Raw genomic sequence first — 19,146 nt, 5'->3', positions numbered from 1 at the left:
ATTGTCTGCACAGCTTTGAAATACAGGGACTAGCAGACCTAATAATACTTCATTAGCATTCATGTTACAATAACTTTAAAGTGAAATAACCTTGTCAATACATTTCCATTAGTGTGGTGCAGAACCGCATTTCCTCTATCTTTGCACACATATTTAAAACATTAATTATTAGAAATTCAATATTGTTTCAGTACAGACTATTATTTTAGAGTCTAAAATATAACATATTAGTTTAATCCTTCAAACATTAAGGTAAACTTCGATACCACCTATGTCGAAATCTCTAGTCTAAACAAGTGCATACTGAAACTGGCTTTTCAGTGCATCACTTTACAAGCAAACTGTTAGTGCTGCCATTAACATAATGCATAAACTGTTACATATAGATCACTGTGACGTGCGGGACAATACTAAGATTTCGCCTACATAACTAGTGATGTCACACATATAGGAAAGACCTTGGAGGGATTCCTTAGTCATTTCTAGGTGCATTAAAGGATCAAGCTGGTGGGTCGGCTTATCGGAGGGGATAAGTCAGCTGTTAATGCCCTCCGCACCTTCCATGATCTCCAGCCAGTTTATTCTGCTGGTAGCAGGGAGGGAGGAGTAGCAGCCTAGCACCTTCCCACCACCCCTTTCACCCCACCAACAGAAAAAGCAAACCGTGAGGTGGGGACTGAAAAGCGATGGGCTAGAACTGTTACTAGTTCACCTCCTCCCTCTTCTCACTTTCTGATTTAGTTTCAAACAACTCCTTAGTCTTTTCCCAGTGCTTCTCTGTTCAAGAGACCGCGGCCGGCATTCCAAGTTTTCCCCTGGGCTGGCGGGCGGCCGCCGAAAGGCCGCCCGCCAGCCCAGGAGAAAACGACCTTCCCACCATGAAGCCGGCTCGTAATCGAGCCAGCGGAGTGGGAAGGTGCGACGGGTGCTACTGCACCCGTCGCGTATTTCACTGTCTGCTATGCAGACAGTGAAATACAAGCGGGCCCTCTTACGGGGGCCCCTGCAGTGCCCATGCCATTAGCATGGGCACTGCAGGGGCCCCAGGGGCCCCGCGACTCCCCCTCCCGCCATCCGGTTCCCGGCGGGAGAACCGCCAGGAACTGGATGGCGGGAGGGGGAGTCGGAATCCCCAAGCCGGCGCAGCAAGCTGCGCCGGCTTGGAGGATTCCTTGGGGGCAGCGGGAAACCGGTGGGAGACCGCCGGTTTCCCTTCTCTGACCGCGGCTAAGCCGCCGCGGTCAGAATGCCCCGCGGGGCACCGCCGGCCTGTCGGCGGTGCCACCGCGTCCCGTGGCCCTGGCGGTTACAAACCGCCAGGGTCGTAATGAGGGCCCATGTCTTTCTTAGATCCTAGCTGGTTTTGCAGAACATTCGTAAACCTAACCAGCTCACCCTTAAAAGAATGGAACAGTGCCTAAAACAAGTGCTCGGCATTACTAATTCCAATCCTAAATAATCCCAAATTGAACAGCTTTAAAAGAAAAAAAGATTAGCCCTGAACTAAAAGTATGCCAACTAGAACTGTGTAGATCAGAGTGGTGAGGTGGACAGAAGCACTGCGAAACACCAAACTGGCCTATTTAACAAAAGCCGTGGAATATAAATGTAAATTAAAAATGCAACAAAGACATGTTTCTCAGAAAATATTTTCCAGCTGGGTACGTTTTCCGACGGCGAGCCAGCACTGCAGGAACACTGCAGTGGAAAACTGGCAGTCTGATCGGCTCATAATTGAGTGGATGGATCGAGGGTTTGTCTGACATGGTACTGTGTAAGAGTAGCCTGTCCACCAAACACTACATCTGACCCTTAGTGTGATAAATATCACTGTTTAGTAACCTGGATACACATACTCATGCAACCAGGTCTCACAGTGGTGCCTTGACTTTTCGGTAGGATATATGAGAAGGTGACCGGATACATGGTCGCCATTGACTATATCCTCCCAGTCTGTCCATGATAGACTCTTCCATTGTGCCATGTTTTGTTTTTTTCTGCATGATTTTTCCATTGCGGAGGGGTCCGCTTACCTGTCTGATAAGTTGCTTTTGGGACAATTCAGTTCCTCTGTGTGATTCTGCCTCTTTGTCCTTTCTCTCCGCTGTTCGAAGAAGGATCTCCTCCTCTGGGAGGGATGCAATGGCCCTGATTGTTAGTTGTTCACTAGCTTGCAGTTTTCAGCTTTTATTCTGCATCTGTTCTTGGTGTTTCCCTGTGGTTGAATCTACTGCCTATTTATGTAACCTGACTTAATAAAAACTTTGAAAAGAAAGATTGAATTCCTTCAAATTCAGGTCTCCCTTGTCAAAGTTGTACTTTTCCTGTCTTCCAAATCGGTACATTTATGTTTCTCAGGTGGGCTTCGTATGAGTCTGATGGAGGGTTGGATAAGAATAACGTTTACTGGCCGGGAAGTGAAGGATCCCTAGAGGTCGGCTACAGGGGAGAATAGAATTGTTTTGCTTAATCGAAAATAAATATATGTCTCCTGAACAAGGCTAAACCAAACTTCGTAAGAACTGTGAGTCAAAATATCTGGAGTTTAATCATAAGTAATGACATAAGCTATGCCATCCTTTATTTCCATTTGTACATTGTCCCTCGAAAACCCTCGCACCCACTACATTCCTGCATTTCCCTCAAAAGTGAAAATTTTAAGGAAACCGTCCACAATGCATATACTGCTATTACGCACACAAACATTGCATCCCAACTTTTTGCTACAATAAAGGACACTAGAGAATCGGTGTTCAGTGATATTTATCATAATCAAAGGTAATGCAAATGCTCATGTTATTTTGTTCTACCACTTTAGGAAAAGACTAGACTGTCCAGACTCAAGTGAATCACCAAGTTCAAATTTTGACAATCGTAAGTATGCTTATAATTTTATTTGTTTTAAGTTTTTCTTCCTTCCTAATGTTCATTCGACTGGTTGAAAGTAAGAAAAATAAATAAACATTTGCACTGTTCATAAAAAAAGTTACACATTCTGTACCTAGGACATGTCCAAAAGCAAAATCGTGCACACAGTCCCCAGAGCAGGGGTAAAAGCAGTGTACATTGGGCTGTGTTGCACGAGTCACTGGCTGAACATCATGGCCATTCAGAGTCTGCTTCAAATTGCCAATATCTTTCTGTAGAATTCCAGGATGCAGAGTTTGGGTTTTAGCTGTGTTGTGCACCAAGACTGAATGCACCCCGCACACATTGCCTTTGTCCCTCCCTGTACACAGCAGGGTCTGCATGTGGTCATCAGCTGTTACCTGCATCTCACCATCTGGACCCCCAGACTCAACCATCAGTTGTCTTCCCAAAACCACTGTACACCACCTTCAGCCATGCGCACTCGATATTGGTGTAGGTTGGCCATTGACCGTGGCCTGTAACCATGTAACCTGCAGGCCATACACTGCCCTTGTGCCAAGAAAATACAGTTCGATGGCATCTGTCGCTGTAGATACGCATGTGCTGCAATAGCTCGCCATCTGGTGTTGGGCCGGAGTGTTACAAGTTGTTTTTCTTCGAAGAAGTCTTTCGAGTCACGGGACCGAGTGACTCCTCTTTTTGTCTCCATTGCGCATGGGCGTCGACTCCATCTTCGATTGTTTTTTTTCCGCCATCGGGTTCGGACGTGTTCCTGTCGCTCCGAGTTTCGGAACGGAAAATTAGCTAATTTCGGAAGATTTTCGTCGGTATTGTTGCGTTCGGGATCGGCGTACTTAGATTCCACACCGCATCGAAGATCGAAGAGCTCCGGTGCCCTTCGGGGTAGTTTTTCGATCCTCCGTCGGGGCCTGGTCGGCCCGACCGCGTGCTGAAGAACGCCGATGGAACGGACCCCGTTTCGTTTCTGCCCCAAATGCCACAATAAATACCCCTACACAGACCAACACTTGGTCTGCAACCTGTGCCTGTCACCTGAGCACAGCGAAGACACCTGCGAGGCCTGTCGTGCGTTCCGGTCCCGAAAAACACTCCGAGACCGTCGAGCCAGAAGACTTCAAATGGCGTCCGCACCGACAGCCCAACGGGAGTTCGAGGAACAGGAAGAAGAAGGTACCTTCTCGATCCAAGACTCAGACTCCGAAGGATTCGACGACACACAAACCGTGAGTAAGACGTCGAAAACCACACAAAGAAACATTTACAAGGCCCAGGGGACGCCACTGCCACCAGGCCATGGCTCCACCCATAAATTCGGTGACCGACCGTCGGCACCGAAAAAGGCCAAAACAGTGCCGAGATCGTCCGACTCCGGTCGAGACACCGGCACGCAGCCTTCTCGGGACCGAGAAAGTGCTGGAGACAAGCCTCGACACCGAGATGCCGGTGTGGACACGGCTCGACGCCGAGACAGCGGCACCGAAACAGATCGACGCCGAGAGGTTTCGGCCCCGAAAAGGAAAAAAGTCACCTCGGAGCCGAAAAAACACGCAGACAAAGTTTCGACGCCGAAACAAACTGCAAGCGACCCAGCTTCAGGCTCTTATACAGAAGAGCACTCGCTAACCTCTCAAATGCAAAAGCATAGGTTTGAGGAAGAGCTACAAGCAACTGATGTGGACCATACGCAAAAGCGTATCTTCATTCAGCAGGGGACAGGAAAAATAAGCACCCTTCCCCCCATTAGGAGAAAGAGAAGGTTGGAGTTCCAGACGGAACAAGCACCACAACCAAAAGTGGTTAAAAGAATTACACCACCACCCTCTCCTCCGCCCGTGATTAACGTTTCACCAGCACAAACTCCATCTCACTCCCCAGCTCACACCACCATGAGCCAGGGTGACCAAGATCAGGACGCATGGGACCTATACGACGCCCCAGTGTCAGATAACAGCCCGGAGGCCTACCCTACAAAGCCATCTCCACCAGAAGACAGCACCGCGTACTCTCAGGTGGTGGCTAGAGCAGCACAATTTCATAACGTAAGCCTCCACTCAGAACAGGTCGAGGATGATTTCTTGTTCAACACATTCTCCTCCACCCACAGCTCCTACCAAAGCCTGCCTATGCTCCCTGGTATGCTCCGGCACGCAAAAGACATATTTAAGGAGCCGGTCAAAAGTAGGGCAATCACACCAAGGGTGGAAAAGAAGTATAAGCCGCCTCCTACGGACCCGGTTTTCATCACTACACAGCTGCCACCAGACTCTGTTGTTGTAGGAGCAGCTAGGAAAAGGGCCAACTCTCACACATCTGGAGATGCACCACCCCCAGATAAAGAAAGCCGCAAGTTTGATGCAGCTGGTAAAAGAGTCGCAGCACAAGCTGCAAACCAGTGGCGCATCGCGAACTCCCAGGCACTACTTGCGCGCTATGACAGAGCCCACTGGGACGAGATGCAACATCTCATTCAACATCTGCCCAAGGACTTCCAAAATAGGGCGAAACAAGTGGTTGAGGAGGGACAGACCATCTCCAACAACCAGATACGTTCCTCCATGGACGCTGCAGATACAGCTGCACGGACAATTAATACATCTGTAACTATCAGACGGCATGCATGGCTCCGAACGTCTGGATTTAAACCAGAGATTCAACAAGCAGTTCTCAATATGCCTTTTAATGAAAAAGAACTGTTCGGTCCAGAAGTGGACACAGCGATTGAGAAACTCAAAAAAGATACGGACACTGCCAAAGCCATGGGCGCACTCTACTCCCCGCACAGCAGAGGGAATTACAGCACTTTCCGTAAAACGCCCTTTCGAGGGGGGTTTCGGGGTCAAAGCACACAAGCCAGCACCTCACAAGCAACACCGTCCACTTACCAGGGACAGTATAGAGGAGGTTTTCGGGGACAATATAGAGGAGGGCAATTCCCTAGAAATAGAGGGAGATTTCAAAGCCCCAAAACCCCTACTACTAAACAATGACTCACATGTCACTCACCCCCTCCACACAACACCAGTGGGGGGAAGAATAGGTCATTATTACAAAGCATGGGAGGAAATCACTACAGACACTTGGGTTCTAGCAATTATCCAACATGGTTATTGCATAGAATTTCTACAATTCCCTCCAAACATACCACCAAAAGCACAAAATTTAACAACACACCATTCCAATCTCCTGGAGATAGAAGTGCAGGCACTATTGCAAAAGAATGCAATCGAATTAGTGCCAAACACACAAATAAACACAGGAGTTTACTCACTGTACTTTCTGATACCAAAGAAGGACAAAACGCTGAGACCAATCCTAGACCTCAGAGTAGTGAACACTTTCATCAAATCAGACCACTTCCACATGGTCACACTACAAGAAGTATTGCCATTGCTAAAACTACACGACTACATGGCAACTTTAGACCTCAAGGATGCTTATTTCCATATACCAATACACCCATCTCACAGGAAATACCTAAGGTTTGTATTCAAAGGAATACATTACCAATTCAAGGTACTGCCTTTCGGATTAACAACCGCACCAAGAGTCTTTACCAAATGTCTAGCGGTAGTCGCTGCACACATAAGAAGGCAGCAAATACATGTGTTCCCATATTTAGACGACTGGCTAATCAAGGCCCATTCGTTCATACAGTGCTCAAATCACACAAATCATATCATACAAACCCTCTTCAAACTCGGGTTCACCGTCAATTTCACAAAATCCAAAATTCTGCCACGCAAGGTACAACAATACCTGGGAGCCATAATAGACACATCAAACGGAGTAGCCACTCCAAGTCCACAAAGAATTCAAAATTTCAACACCATCATACAACGCATGTATCCAACACAAAAGATACAGGCAAAGATGGTATTACAACTCCTAGGCATGATGTCATCATGCATAGCCATTGTCCCAAACGCAAGACTGCACATGAGACCCTTACAACAATGCCTAGCATCACAGTGGTCTCAAGCACAGGGTCACCTTCTAGATCTGGTGTTAATAGACCGCCAAACTTACCTCTTGCTTCTGTGGTGGAACAACATAAATTTAAACAAGGGGCGGCCTTTCCAAGACCCAGTGCCACAATACGTAATAACAACAGATGCTTCCATGACAGGGTGGGGAGCACACCTCGATCAACACAGCATACAAGGACAATGGAACGAACATCAAACAAAACTGCATATCAATCACCTAGAACTTCTAGCAGTTTTTCAAGCACTAAAAGCTTTCCAACCAATAATAGTTCACAAATACATTCTCGTCAAAACAGACAACATGACAACAATGTATTATCTAAACAAGCAGGGAGGGACGCACTCCACGCAGTTAAGCCTGCTAGCACAAAAAATTTGGCATTGGGCAATTCACAACCAAATTCGCCTAATTGCACAGTTTATACCAGGGATACAAAATCAACTCGCAGACAATCTCTCTCGAGATCACCAACAGGTCCACGAATGGGAAATTCACCCCCAAATTCTGAACACTTATTTCAAACTCTGGGGAACACCTCAGATAGACTTGTTTGCGACAAGGGAGAACGCAAAATGCCAAAACTTCGCATCCAGGTACCCACACAAACAATCCCAAGGCAATGCCCTATGGATGAACTGGTCAGGGATATTTGCTTACGCTTTTCCTCCTCTCCCTCTCCTTCCTTACCTGGTAAACAAACTCAGTCAAAGCAAACTCAAACTCATATTGATAGCACCAACTTGGGCAAGGCAACCCTGGTACACAACGCTGCTAGACCTATCAGTGGTACCCTGCATCAAATTGCCCAACAGGCCAGATCTGTTGACACAGCACAACCAAAAGATCAGACACCCAGATCCAGCATCGCTGAATCTAGCAATCTGGCTCCTGAAATCCTAGAATTCGGGCACTTACAACTTACCCAAGAATGTATGGAAGTCATAAAACAAGCAAGAAGGCCATCCACCAGGCACTGCTATGCAAGTAAATGGAAGAGGTTTGTTTGCTACTGCCATATTAATCAAATACAACCATTACACACAACTCCAGAACATGTAGTGGGTTACTTGCTTCACTTACAAAAATCTAACCTAGCTTTCTCTTCCATTAAGATTCACCTTGCAGCAATATCTGCATACCTGCAGACTACCTATTCAACTTCCCTATATAAAATACCAGTCATTAAAGCATTCATGGAGGGCCTTAGGAGAATTATACCACCAAGAACACCACCTGTTCCTTCATGGAACCTAAATGTTGTCCTAACTAGACTTATGGGTCCACCTTTTGAACCCATGCACTCCTGCGACATACAGTTCCTAACCTGGAAGGTGGCATTTCTCATCGCCATTACTTCCCTGAGAAGAGTAAGCGAGATTCAGGCGTTTACTATACAGGAACCTTTTATACAACTACACAAAAATAAAGTCGTCCTAAGGACCAATCCTAAATTTTTGCCAAAGGTTATTTCACCGTTCCATCTAAATCAAACAGTGGAACTTCCAGTGTTCTTTCCACAGCCAGATACCGTAGCTGAAAGGGCACTACATACATTAGATGTCAAAAGAGCATTAATGTATTACATTGACAGAACAAAAAACATCAGAAAGACTAAACAACTCTTTATTGCATTTCAAAAACCTCACGCAGGAAACCCAATTTCAAAACAAGGTATAGCCAGATGGATAGTTAAATGCATCCAAATCTGCTACCTTAAAGCTAAACAACAGCTGCCCATTACACCAAGGGCACACTCAACCAGAAAGAAAGGTGCTACCATGGCCTTTCTAGGAAACATCCCAATGCAAGAAATATGTAAGGCAGCCACATGGTCTACGCCTCACACATTCACCAAGCACTACTGTGTAGACGTGTTATCCGCACAACAAGCCACAGTAGGTCAAGCCGTATTAAGGACATTATTTCAGACTACTTCCACTCCTACAGGCTGATCCACCGCTTTTGGGGAAATAACTGCTTACTAGTCTATGCAGAACATGCGTATCTACAGCGACAGATGCCATCGAACTGAAAATGTCACTTACCCAGTGTACATCTGTTCGTGGCATCAGTCGCAGTAGATTCGCATGTGCCCACCCGCCTCCCCGGGAGCCTGTAGCAGTTTGGAAGTTACCTTCAATTATTTCTATATGTATCATCTCAACCTTAAATAGGCGCATACTTAGTCACTCCATTGCATGGGCACTATTACTACAATTCAACTCCTACCTCACCCTCTGCGGGGAAAAACAATCGAAGATGGAGTCGACGCCCATGCGCAATGGAGACAAAAAGAGGAGTCACTCGGTCCCGTGACTCGAAAGACTTCTTCGAAGAAAAACAACTTGTAACACTCCGGCCCAACACCAGATGGCGAGCTATTGCAGCACATGCGAATCTACTGCGACTGATGCCACGAACAGATGTACACTGGGTAAGTGACATTTTCATTCTGGGTTCAAAGAACCCACAATACCTGGCCTTCAGCCTAGCCCTGCAGTAATAAGAGCAAGGCCACATCTAGTGTTCAGTTTTCCTGAGATCACGTGGACTGTTTTTGAGTGTTTCCTTAAAAAATTCTCAGAGTTTAAAAGGGATCCATGGATCCAAAATGGAGGCTTCTTCTTTATTTCAGATTTGCGGGACCTGGGAGGTTTCTAGAGATCATTGATCCAGGTTTGGAACCGTGGTACCCACAATAAAAAATATACTTTTTGAGGGTCTTCCCATTTATCACCCCTTGCACCTCCCCTACTTAGTATTAGAGCCTGTTCCCACTCCTTTTATACCCCTTCCACTTATGTTTATTTCTGGATGGATGGGTCCTACGATGCAGAACGTCTCAGAAGTGTTCACATGAGAGCAGTGAGGTCTGTGTGCTCATCCGCTGATACTACTGAGCAGCTACAAGCTAGGAGCTATTTGCCATATACCTAGTATAATTTTGATTTCTTTTTTCCTTTGAAGCAAGATTGAAAAATATTTGTCAATCTCTTTTAGTGCTGCCACAACAAAATTTCCCAGTCATGTCTAGCCAGTCGGGGTATCTCCATAGGACTGAAGGCCATGCCAGTTGGGCACAGAGATTGAGTGCAGGGCATGGCTAAACTACATGACTATGCACCTCAATTAAATCCTTTGGCAAGTCGTTAAAATAATTTATTTAAATCATTTAAAGCAAAAATAAGATCAAGTATTAAAAAGAAAAACAATGTTATTTTTAAAAGTATATACTTTCCTTAAAACTGCTGTTGATAGGACATTATAGTACAAAACGTACAAAAACATTTACATTTTTCAGGTATGGTCAAAAACGAAACATTACTACACATATGATAGAGTATCCTGATGTTGCACATGGCGGAATGCCATGTCACATAGGTGTCTTCATCGCAGGGTTGAACCAAAGCCACTGCCCTATGATTGAAGGAGCTGAAAAAGGACTGGAGCCTTCAGGATCAAATTTCCCCAGTGCACTTTAGATAGTGACAGGCCATGTCCAGTCACCTCATGGGATGGGGTCCTTTTGAGTAGGACCATGCCAAAGGTCACACCCAGCACCTTTGCACCCTAGTGATAAATAAAGTAATGAAGTAAATATTATTTTGGCTGAAGCAAATGTAGACCATACCAAAGGAGCCAGGATAGAATATTGTTGGGCAGTTTGTTGAACCTAAAAATGTCACCAAGTCCATGCCGATTAGTCTGAGACCCCCATAAAAAAATAATGGAACATTATAGCCTGAGCTGCTAGGTCATATTCTGTCTGAATGGGAACACAAGTAACCTTGTGCGCACTTTGTCCTTGTTGGGTGTCTCTTTTGAAGTACTATTTGAGTCCTTGTGACACATTGTATGTGGGACGTACAACTTGACATACCTCTCCAACCTAAGGAGACTCAGACAGCAAAACAGTGATGGACAGAAACAATTGCATCGTTTTAAACCAGTGTGATTGCGACTGGGGACTACTGTGCTCCATCAAATCTGCTTGTCTGTGCCATTACAGCCCTGTGCAAATCAGTGTTTTGCTTGTACTGCCAAGGGTATCTTTCCAACCAGTACTTCTAAGGTGCAATGTATTATTTTTAATTTCATATATGTTGATGCTCCTTCAAACACATTTGTCCACCTGTGCTCCCCTACTTGCTATGTTGCTTGTCCCTCACTTTCCTCACTAGCTCTGTCTTGTGGAATGTTGAGAACTAACATTCCATTCAGATTGATGGGTTAGAAGAGTTATTGAAAGATGGGAATTAAGCAGGGTACCAGTATTCACCTTCTCTTAGATTCTAAACTTCATCCTTTGCATACCTCTTCATCATCACTTTTAGAAGGACCAAGCAGCAATCACAGTGTATGTTGTGATAATACAACAGCTAGAAATAGGACAGGCACTTAAACCATTGCACAGACAGAAAGTAGACAAAAAATTTGGAAATAAAAGTAAAAGATGCGGCTGAGGGTTCACTGATCTAAAGGAGACGAAGATCCTAGTACTCAAGACAGTCAGATGACCAGCGTTTGGTGGCAGAACCCAAAATAAGAAGAAATAGGACCACAATCCTCTATGGATGGGCTCATAATGAGGGTTTGTTCTCTTTCCGACATCATTGCCTAATTTTAACAATTAGCACTGCTTTCCAAAACAGAAACATCAGACAAAAGAACATCATCAAGAATTCTTATTGCAAGCCAATAGCGACACATTGAAACTACCAAAGTAGTGGCACTCATCACGTCCTTCCAATGTCTGTTTCACGATTGTAAGTACACACATGCCCACTACCACCTTTCCCAACATCCATGAGTACAACTACAACTTTCTCATCATTGCAGAAAACTGGCTCACCCCTCAAGTCATAAACCATTATGGGTTCTCACCTAACACATTCTGTTCTCTCACCTTCCAAAAAGCTGCCAAGTGGGTGTTGACAATAAATTGAGATGTGGAGGTGAAAAACGCACTATCCCTCCACGCTATATTCGTTTTTTAACATGAAGTTTGCAAATTACACTTTTATGAAATGTACAGCTCTGTAAATTCCAGTGTTGTCAACGCAATGACACTGTTGGACAATGCTATATTCTCGCTGACCACATAAGCAGAATAATCATCTTAACAAACTTAGGGCCTGATTCTAACTTTGGAGGACGGTGTTAAACCGTCCCAAAAGTGGCGGATATACCACCTACCGTATTACGAGTCCATTATATCCTATGGAACTCGTAATACGGTAGGTGGTATATCCGCCACTTTTGGGACGGTTTAACACCGTCCTCCATAGTTAGAATCAGGCCCTTAATGCTTAAAGTGAATACAGCTAACTGTACGGAAACCACGCGCGCCTTCAATAACAAACCTGATAGCCACAAACATTGACAACTCAATACCCAGGGGTACAAAGCAATAATAAATTACCTCTTCCACTAACCAGAACTAAGATTCAAATAAAAAAAGACAACCACAGCTCGAAATAGAAAAATTAGATGAATAAATAAAATTCTGCTGGCACAACTACTGATCTCTTCCAAGCACCGAATAACGAAAAATAGCAGAATAATAGTTTTACCAAAGCAGAGATGATGCCTTCTAACAACACATCTGAATGTACGCTGTTAGTTCATAAGACGGGTTCCCCCCTAAATCCAAAGTGTATTTACTCATGGGAATAAACTGCATATTCTGAAGCAGGAGGTAAGTTCCTACAAACCAGTGCCTAAATCATGCCTACTGCCAACTTTACTCACATTTTTTTTTTTCTTTGATCCTGGCTCGAGAATTTGATGATGAACGTATTACTCTGTAGTTTACTGCCCCAGCGACTTTACCTTTTGAGAGAAGGGAGGCAGATACCTTGTGACATACTGGTGAGTTTGACTTCTTGGTATCTAGGTGGGTCCTCTGAGTGAGCACCTGGACCTTTTTTGCTTCTCTCCCATATTTAAACGTCAGTACTTGCCGAATACATTCAGTTATGCCCCTAGATATACCTGCAAATTTGGTATGCAAATAAGAAAAACAAGCATTTGTAATGCAATAGGTCTCGCTTATTTCTAACACGTTAATCTTTGGACAACAACGCCCACGAGAAAAATAAAAATAAAAAATGGGTGGAAACTAAGAAAAGATGACTTTACAAAATAAAATAAAGTTAGCTTTAAAAAATAAAACTTTCCAATTTTGGTTGCCCTGCTGGCCACGTTTTTGCCAGTTACAAGCCTTATTTTTGTGGGGCACTGGAAGTTAGAACAAAATAGTACCTCGATCACGTCGGGAGGAGCAGACGGGCACTAATTAAGTTGAAATCAATTAGCACTTGATCCCTGCTCCCTGCTCCATGCACAGGAACGGAAATGATACCAGGCATGCCTTGATGAATTACGAGGCTGTAAAGAAGAGTGCCACGCAAACCAACAAATGGTGAGCGACAAGCGGGCTCCAAGCCCTTTACTGAACACTACAGCGTCTCGCATACGAGACACATGCGCTAGCGCATGCACTGGCAGGCTCGACCCTAAAAAGTGTCTGTGCAGCTTTGGATGTTAGCAGTGTGGGGATTCTGCAGACAGTGCTAGATGCTAAAAGCTTGGCAAGATTTATTTTAACACTTCATTTTCGTTTTTTAGACAACCATACACAATTCAATGACAGTTTGTTCAGAACCTTGCACGTAAAAAGCACAGTAGAAAATGTAATTACTTGTCTACATACAGCACAATCAAGATTTCATTACATTGAATCAATAAAAGACTGCAGTGAAGCGTCACATGTTTTGCCACCGATTCCTACCCATAGCTCATGTCATAGTGTAGGTGGCTAGGATGCACATCCAGGCATGCTCAACTTGAGGTTTATATATACCTGACATCCCACTCACACCATCCACTCGCAGCCATTTTACTACGACACCCGCCATGCTACAGGTTCCAATACATGCATTCCAGGTCCGCACCACTCGCTACCACATTGCCTCCCCTCTGAATTTCCATCTACACCATTTGCATATGCCAGGTACGGTCCCCAAATGTCTTACAGCCTGTTTCAAACCGGCATTAGGTCATTGTATGCATCAGACCTGGGATTATAATATGTCAACATGCCACTCCTTTACTGTGGGGGTGGTCCCTTTGCCCATGGCTAGCTATTCTGCGCTTTACCAGCAGATGTCCCAACGAAACCAACCGCCTGATGGTCTTTAGGATCTCCTTATCATAAACCAATAGTGCCAGAAGGAGAGTCTGCACAATCTGCTCCCCCTTACCTCGCTTAACTCTCCCAAGATTGCATTCCAGTAGTGCCGGATTACGGGGCAGAACCATGCCATATGGGCAAATGCTGCCTCCTCAGCACTATATTTGCAACATCCCGAACTGTCACACAAACCATAGCGGAACAGGCAGGCAGGGGTGTAATATACTCTTTTGAAGTACTTAAAGCCTATCAACTGATGTCGGCTGATCTGGGTTAGCGTCTTAATAACTGAACAGCAATATGACTATTGCTTGTCAGTTATGACCACCCTGTGCTCCTCTTGCCAGTCCAGCCTTGCTATAGCAGCTCCTAGTTGCCGTGTGCACTGTGAGCAGACATAGAGTTTTGTGATAAGGTGCTGGGGAAGTTCTGCCAGTCTCTTCCAAGAATATGCTGTACGTTCATCAAGTCAACAGTATTGTAATGCTGAACAGGCCTGTCTAGTAGCTTCCTAGGAAGAAGAAGTAGGGAGGCAGCGTCCCTCTCCAGCCACAAGTGTGGAAGGGTCGCATGGGCTATGCAGCCAATACTAGGCAAACATACACTGTGCTGCCCTATAGTAGGCCTCCATATCGAGGGAATTCAGCCCCCCCTTTGCCGTAAGGAAGAGTTAGCGCAACTAACACGCTGCTGCTTGCCTGCCCAAGCTAGGTGCACCTGCTGTGTTTGCAGGGTGCAGAACACGGATCTCAGAAGCAGGATCAGAATATTCATAAATAGGAATATAAACTGGGGCAGCACCACAATCTTCATTATGGCAGTGCGCCGGCCGAAGCTTAATCCATACGTCAGAGGAATCTGTAAGCCAGTTGATAGCTTTGCCATAATTATGTAACAGTAGCCCATTCAGATCAGTGTGGACCTGTATAGCCATTTAACGGCACCAGCTCTGTAGTCCACTGCAAGGGATACTCCATCTGCATAGGGGATGTAGCTGCTGTAATGGGGAATATTAAGGATTTGTCCCAATCAATACGTAAACCCAAATGGCCACCAAGCAGTACAATCTCACGAAGGATAGGAGCCAGGACATGAGCCAGATTATGCTCCAGATTTTGCCCATACAGAAGTATGTCATCTGCATATGCCAATATAATCAGGTTGTAATGGGGGAAACAAGTCCCCTGACGTGCATGGTATTCGCACAAGGCGCAGGCCAAGGACTCTGCCACCAGAGCGTACAACAAAGTTGACAAGGGGCAACCCTGCCTGGTGCCTGTCGTGAAGTCAACAGTATCTGTGATTATGCAATTAACCCTAATCCACACTGACTACCTAGTATATAGTACTCTTATAAGTTCCAAAAAAAGGTATGAGATTGCATCTCCGCAGTCTACCTGGGATGAACCTGGCCTGCTCAGGTCCGATGATGCCCTTGAGTAGGGGTGCAAGCCTGTTGGCAAGAACCTTTGCAAAAATTTTAGTATCGGTGTTCAGCAACAACAGGGGCCGGTAAGACTCCCATTTGTCAACTGCCTTGCCTGGTTTCAGTTGGGTAACAATGAGAGCCTCCTGCATTGTAGGAGGCATACAGCCAGCCGTTTAACCAATTCTTCAAAGAATGTGACAAGGTGGGGCACTAGTTTCAATTGGTGGTACTTGTAAAAGGTCACCGTTAGGCCATCAGTGCCTGGTGCTTTCCTGTCAGACATATCTTTGAGCTTTGCCACTATCTCGATGGGACATAGCGAGCAAGAAGGTGCTCTCTATTCTCTGCAGTCAACCACTTCATTGCTAGTCTGCCATAGCCATAGCCTGTTCATCATCCTGTAGGTGTATTGTGTATGATTCTGCATAATGACGCGAAATTGTCTCGCCACCTGCTCTCCAGTGTATGTAATCTCCCCCCCACTCATCTTTGACACTTAAAATTGCTTCATCTTCCGGATGCAGCCAAAGGAGCACGGCAAGCATTGCACTGGCTCGCTCACCCTCTCCGTAAACCCTTGCAGTCACGTATTTACCCATATGTACGATTTCACTGTTTCTGGTGCTACAGTTGTTGACCCTGTCCAACTCCAATATTTTTTGTTTATGGGGAACCCTTGTGGCAATTTATTTCACTATGTGCAACCTCATGATATTCCTCCGGTTTAGCATTAATCGCCTCAAGGACACTCTTTTCACCTGTCTTGCCATTCTCACCCATGCTCCAGAGCAGCTATCTTGGATTCCAACCTTGTCAACCTGCCCCTGAGGTCTCAACGCACCAGAGATCATGATCTCCCAGATGTAGACTTGTGAAGCTTCCCAATGCCAAGCTTCTGGTCAAGAGCCAGTAATCAATGTGCATGTGAGTACCGTAGATTGTAGAGTAGTGCATGAATCCCGCGGCGTTGAGGGATCTGTGACACCAAATGTCCAACAGCCCACACTGCTCAGAGTTTTCTTTAAGAATGCATGCTGCGGCCGAGGGACACCAAGGGGGCCCATAGACCGGTCTCAGTCTAGATTCAGAACACAATTAAAATCCCCATCACATATCTGAGGCAAGTCTCAATACTGTGCAAGTCTGGCATGCAAGTCATGGTAGAACTGCGGCTGATCATAATTAGGCCCATAGACACTGACCAGCAGCGCTACCAAATTATCTTTATAACGGAGCTCCATCAAATACGAGTCTCTGGGGTCAGCACATAGCTCCTTTAGCTTGAGGCCAGAGCCTTTCACGCCCAAAACAACACCCCCCTCACCTGCATAGTAAAGCATGCTGTGTAACAGTCCCCCTTCATACAGTGGCCAGGTGCATCTCCTGTAGGATAGCAACATCTATACAGTGTCTCTGTAAATAAGCCACCACCTTGCACACCTTCCTGCAATCATTCAACATCCTGACATTCCAGGTAAGGAACTTTAACAAAGATGGGCTTCTCTCTGCAGTTGAGTCCTCACGCAGTCCACCAGGCGCCATCACGCAACTTATCGCATAGATGATGAAACATAGTGCAGTATATTCTATGTGCCTGCCTTGCTCCTACATGCTCACAGTAGTTGTTCATGCTCTTCACACCTCCCCATCCACACCGTGATCCCCAACAAACCGCAAGGTGAACCAGATCCCTTCCCGGCCTTTCCCACAACACCCAAAGCCAAACCAAACATTGTGGCTCACACATGGGGACAGATGTTGCCTTACCTATCCCCCTATCACACTATACCACAGGGGGCTGCTCTCATGCATAAGGTGTGCTGTAATATAAACTGATAGTCTTATCAGGAAAGATATACCCACCACCACTCACCGTGTCTCTGAAGCTCGAGAGACTAAGGTCTATTGGTCTGCCGCCTGAGTGCCACCAAGGCAGCCTAATAAAGTCCTTCCCTCCAAATGGAAGCAGTCAATGCAAGTCCAAAGCAGGCTGCTCACCAGACAGAGATTACAAACCAGGATGTATTCGGTTCCAGCCAGGTGATTCCCCATTTGCAATGGCAAGTGTCCAGTCAGTGCAGTCTGCACGGCGCTGCCCCGGCAAGTCCTCCAAGCCCATCAAGGGTAAGATATAAATTGCTATCTCCCAGAGGCCTCTAGTCTTGGTCGTTCAAATCCTGTGATGCCTCAGACCCTACACCCCCCTCAACAACTAACTGCTGCTTGAGGAACTACTGTTGCTGCTTGGGGTTTAAGAGGATCTTGGGCTTCCCATCTATCTTCACCCTCAGTCGCACCAGGCAAAGCATGCTGTAGTCTGTGTGGAGCTCCTGTAATTTTCCCTTGACAGTGTTGAATTGTCTCCTGAACCTGCTGTATTAAGTTCGGGTAGATCTTGATCAATGCACCGTTTGTGCTCCAGCACCTTCAATTTGTGTGCCCTGCAGAGCGCTGCATCCCGATCTGGGTAATTTAGTAGTCTCGCTATTATTGGATGCCGTTGAGCTCCTGGTACCAGCTTGCGAGCATGCTCTACCATAAACAGCTCTGAAAAAGTGTCTCACCTCATAGTGTCTATCAAGAGATGCTTCACAAATTTCTCCATGTTGCCATTGTTGGTAGATTCAGCCAGACCAACAATCTGTAAGTTATCGCAATGTGATCTTGCCTTCAGATCTTCTGCCTTGGCCTACAGTACTTCAAGTGTCTTTTTTTTTCACTTTTTTTGTGGTATGCTGAGGCAGTCCCCTGATCATACTAGACCTTGGGCACCCGTCTTTTCGGTATGTCAAGGCATTCATTTTGTTTGCCAAGGCACTCTGACATTCGATCTATCAATCTTCCCATTAATTTTGGTGAGCCTGTGTTGCATCTTTGTAAATATGAAATGCAAGTCCCTGAATACCTCTGGCTGCCCTGCACCATGCGACCCTTCCACCATTGTTGTGCCGTCATCACGGCTCCTGTAGGTTTTCTGCAAGTCAAACTGCAGCTCAGGTTAAGATTTGTCCTTTTTGCCCATGATTATGGAAGCACCAGGGCAAAGTTTGTAAGACATAAAAGTGTGCTCTGGATGCCACTGCAGCAGCGGGGCATTGCCTAGAGTAGGTGCATTGGCTAGAGAATGGTGCCCTGTGAACACTGCGCTTGCATCAGGCAAGCATAGTCCCCTCCAATCTTCGATGCCATCCAGTGGGTCACCACTCAGATGTGCTAGAATGCACCAACACCCCTGCTGGTGATTTCATTATTCCAGCCAGTAAGCTCCAATCACCATCTCACCAGGGAGTCTGACCTGGAGTTTCTCCCTCCCCATCGGGGCACCCCAAGAAGGAGCGTGACCATCAGCCGTGCCCAATCTGCAGCACACATAGAAAGAGGAAAATGACTCACAGAATTGTTTTTGTGGAGGAAGGTACCCTAATGTGTATTCACGCAGCGCAACAAGGTGACTTGCTGCGCTGTGTGAAATATTGATAAATGTGCCCCCTTGTCTTTTATTAAATATGATAGCTTTCCCATTTTTAATTTAATCTCAGGCTGATAAGCAACATAGAAGCTTGGTAGCAACAAGTTGCTTTTTAGATGCCTTGACAGACTTCGTCTTCAAACTGAGATGCTAGTAATAGCTAAGCATTATTTG

The 19,146-nt window shown here is 45.6% G+C and overlaps 1 protein-coding gene across 1 annotated transcript in view; it reads left to right on the top strand.

Annotated features, from left to right (window-relative positions):
* Positions 1-19,146, top strand: part of SETDB2 (SET domain bifurcated histone lysine methyltransferase 2) — a 1,110,478-nt gene that overhangs the window by 964,281 nt on the left and 127,051 nt on the right. The window contains exon 31 of the mRNA XM_069203525.1: positions 2,819-2,874. Within this exon, the coding sequence (XP_069059626.1) occupies positions 2,819-2,874 (56 nt within the window). The remainder of the gene's footprint in view (positions 1-2,818; positions 2,875-19,146) is intronic.

This window comes from Pleurodeles waltl, chromosome 8 (genome assembly GCF_031143425.1).
Source record: "Pleurodeles waltl isolate 20211129_DDA chromosome 8, aPleWal1.hap1.20221129, whole genome shotgun sequence".
Classification (NCBI taxonomy): Eukaryota; Metazoa; Chordata; class Amphibia; order Caudata; family Salamandridae; genus Pleurodeles; species Pleurodeles waltl.
This window is presented reverse-complemented; position numbering and strand designations above follow the sequence as displayed.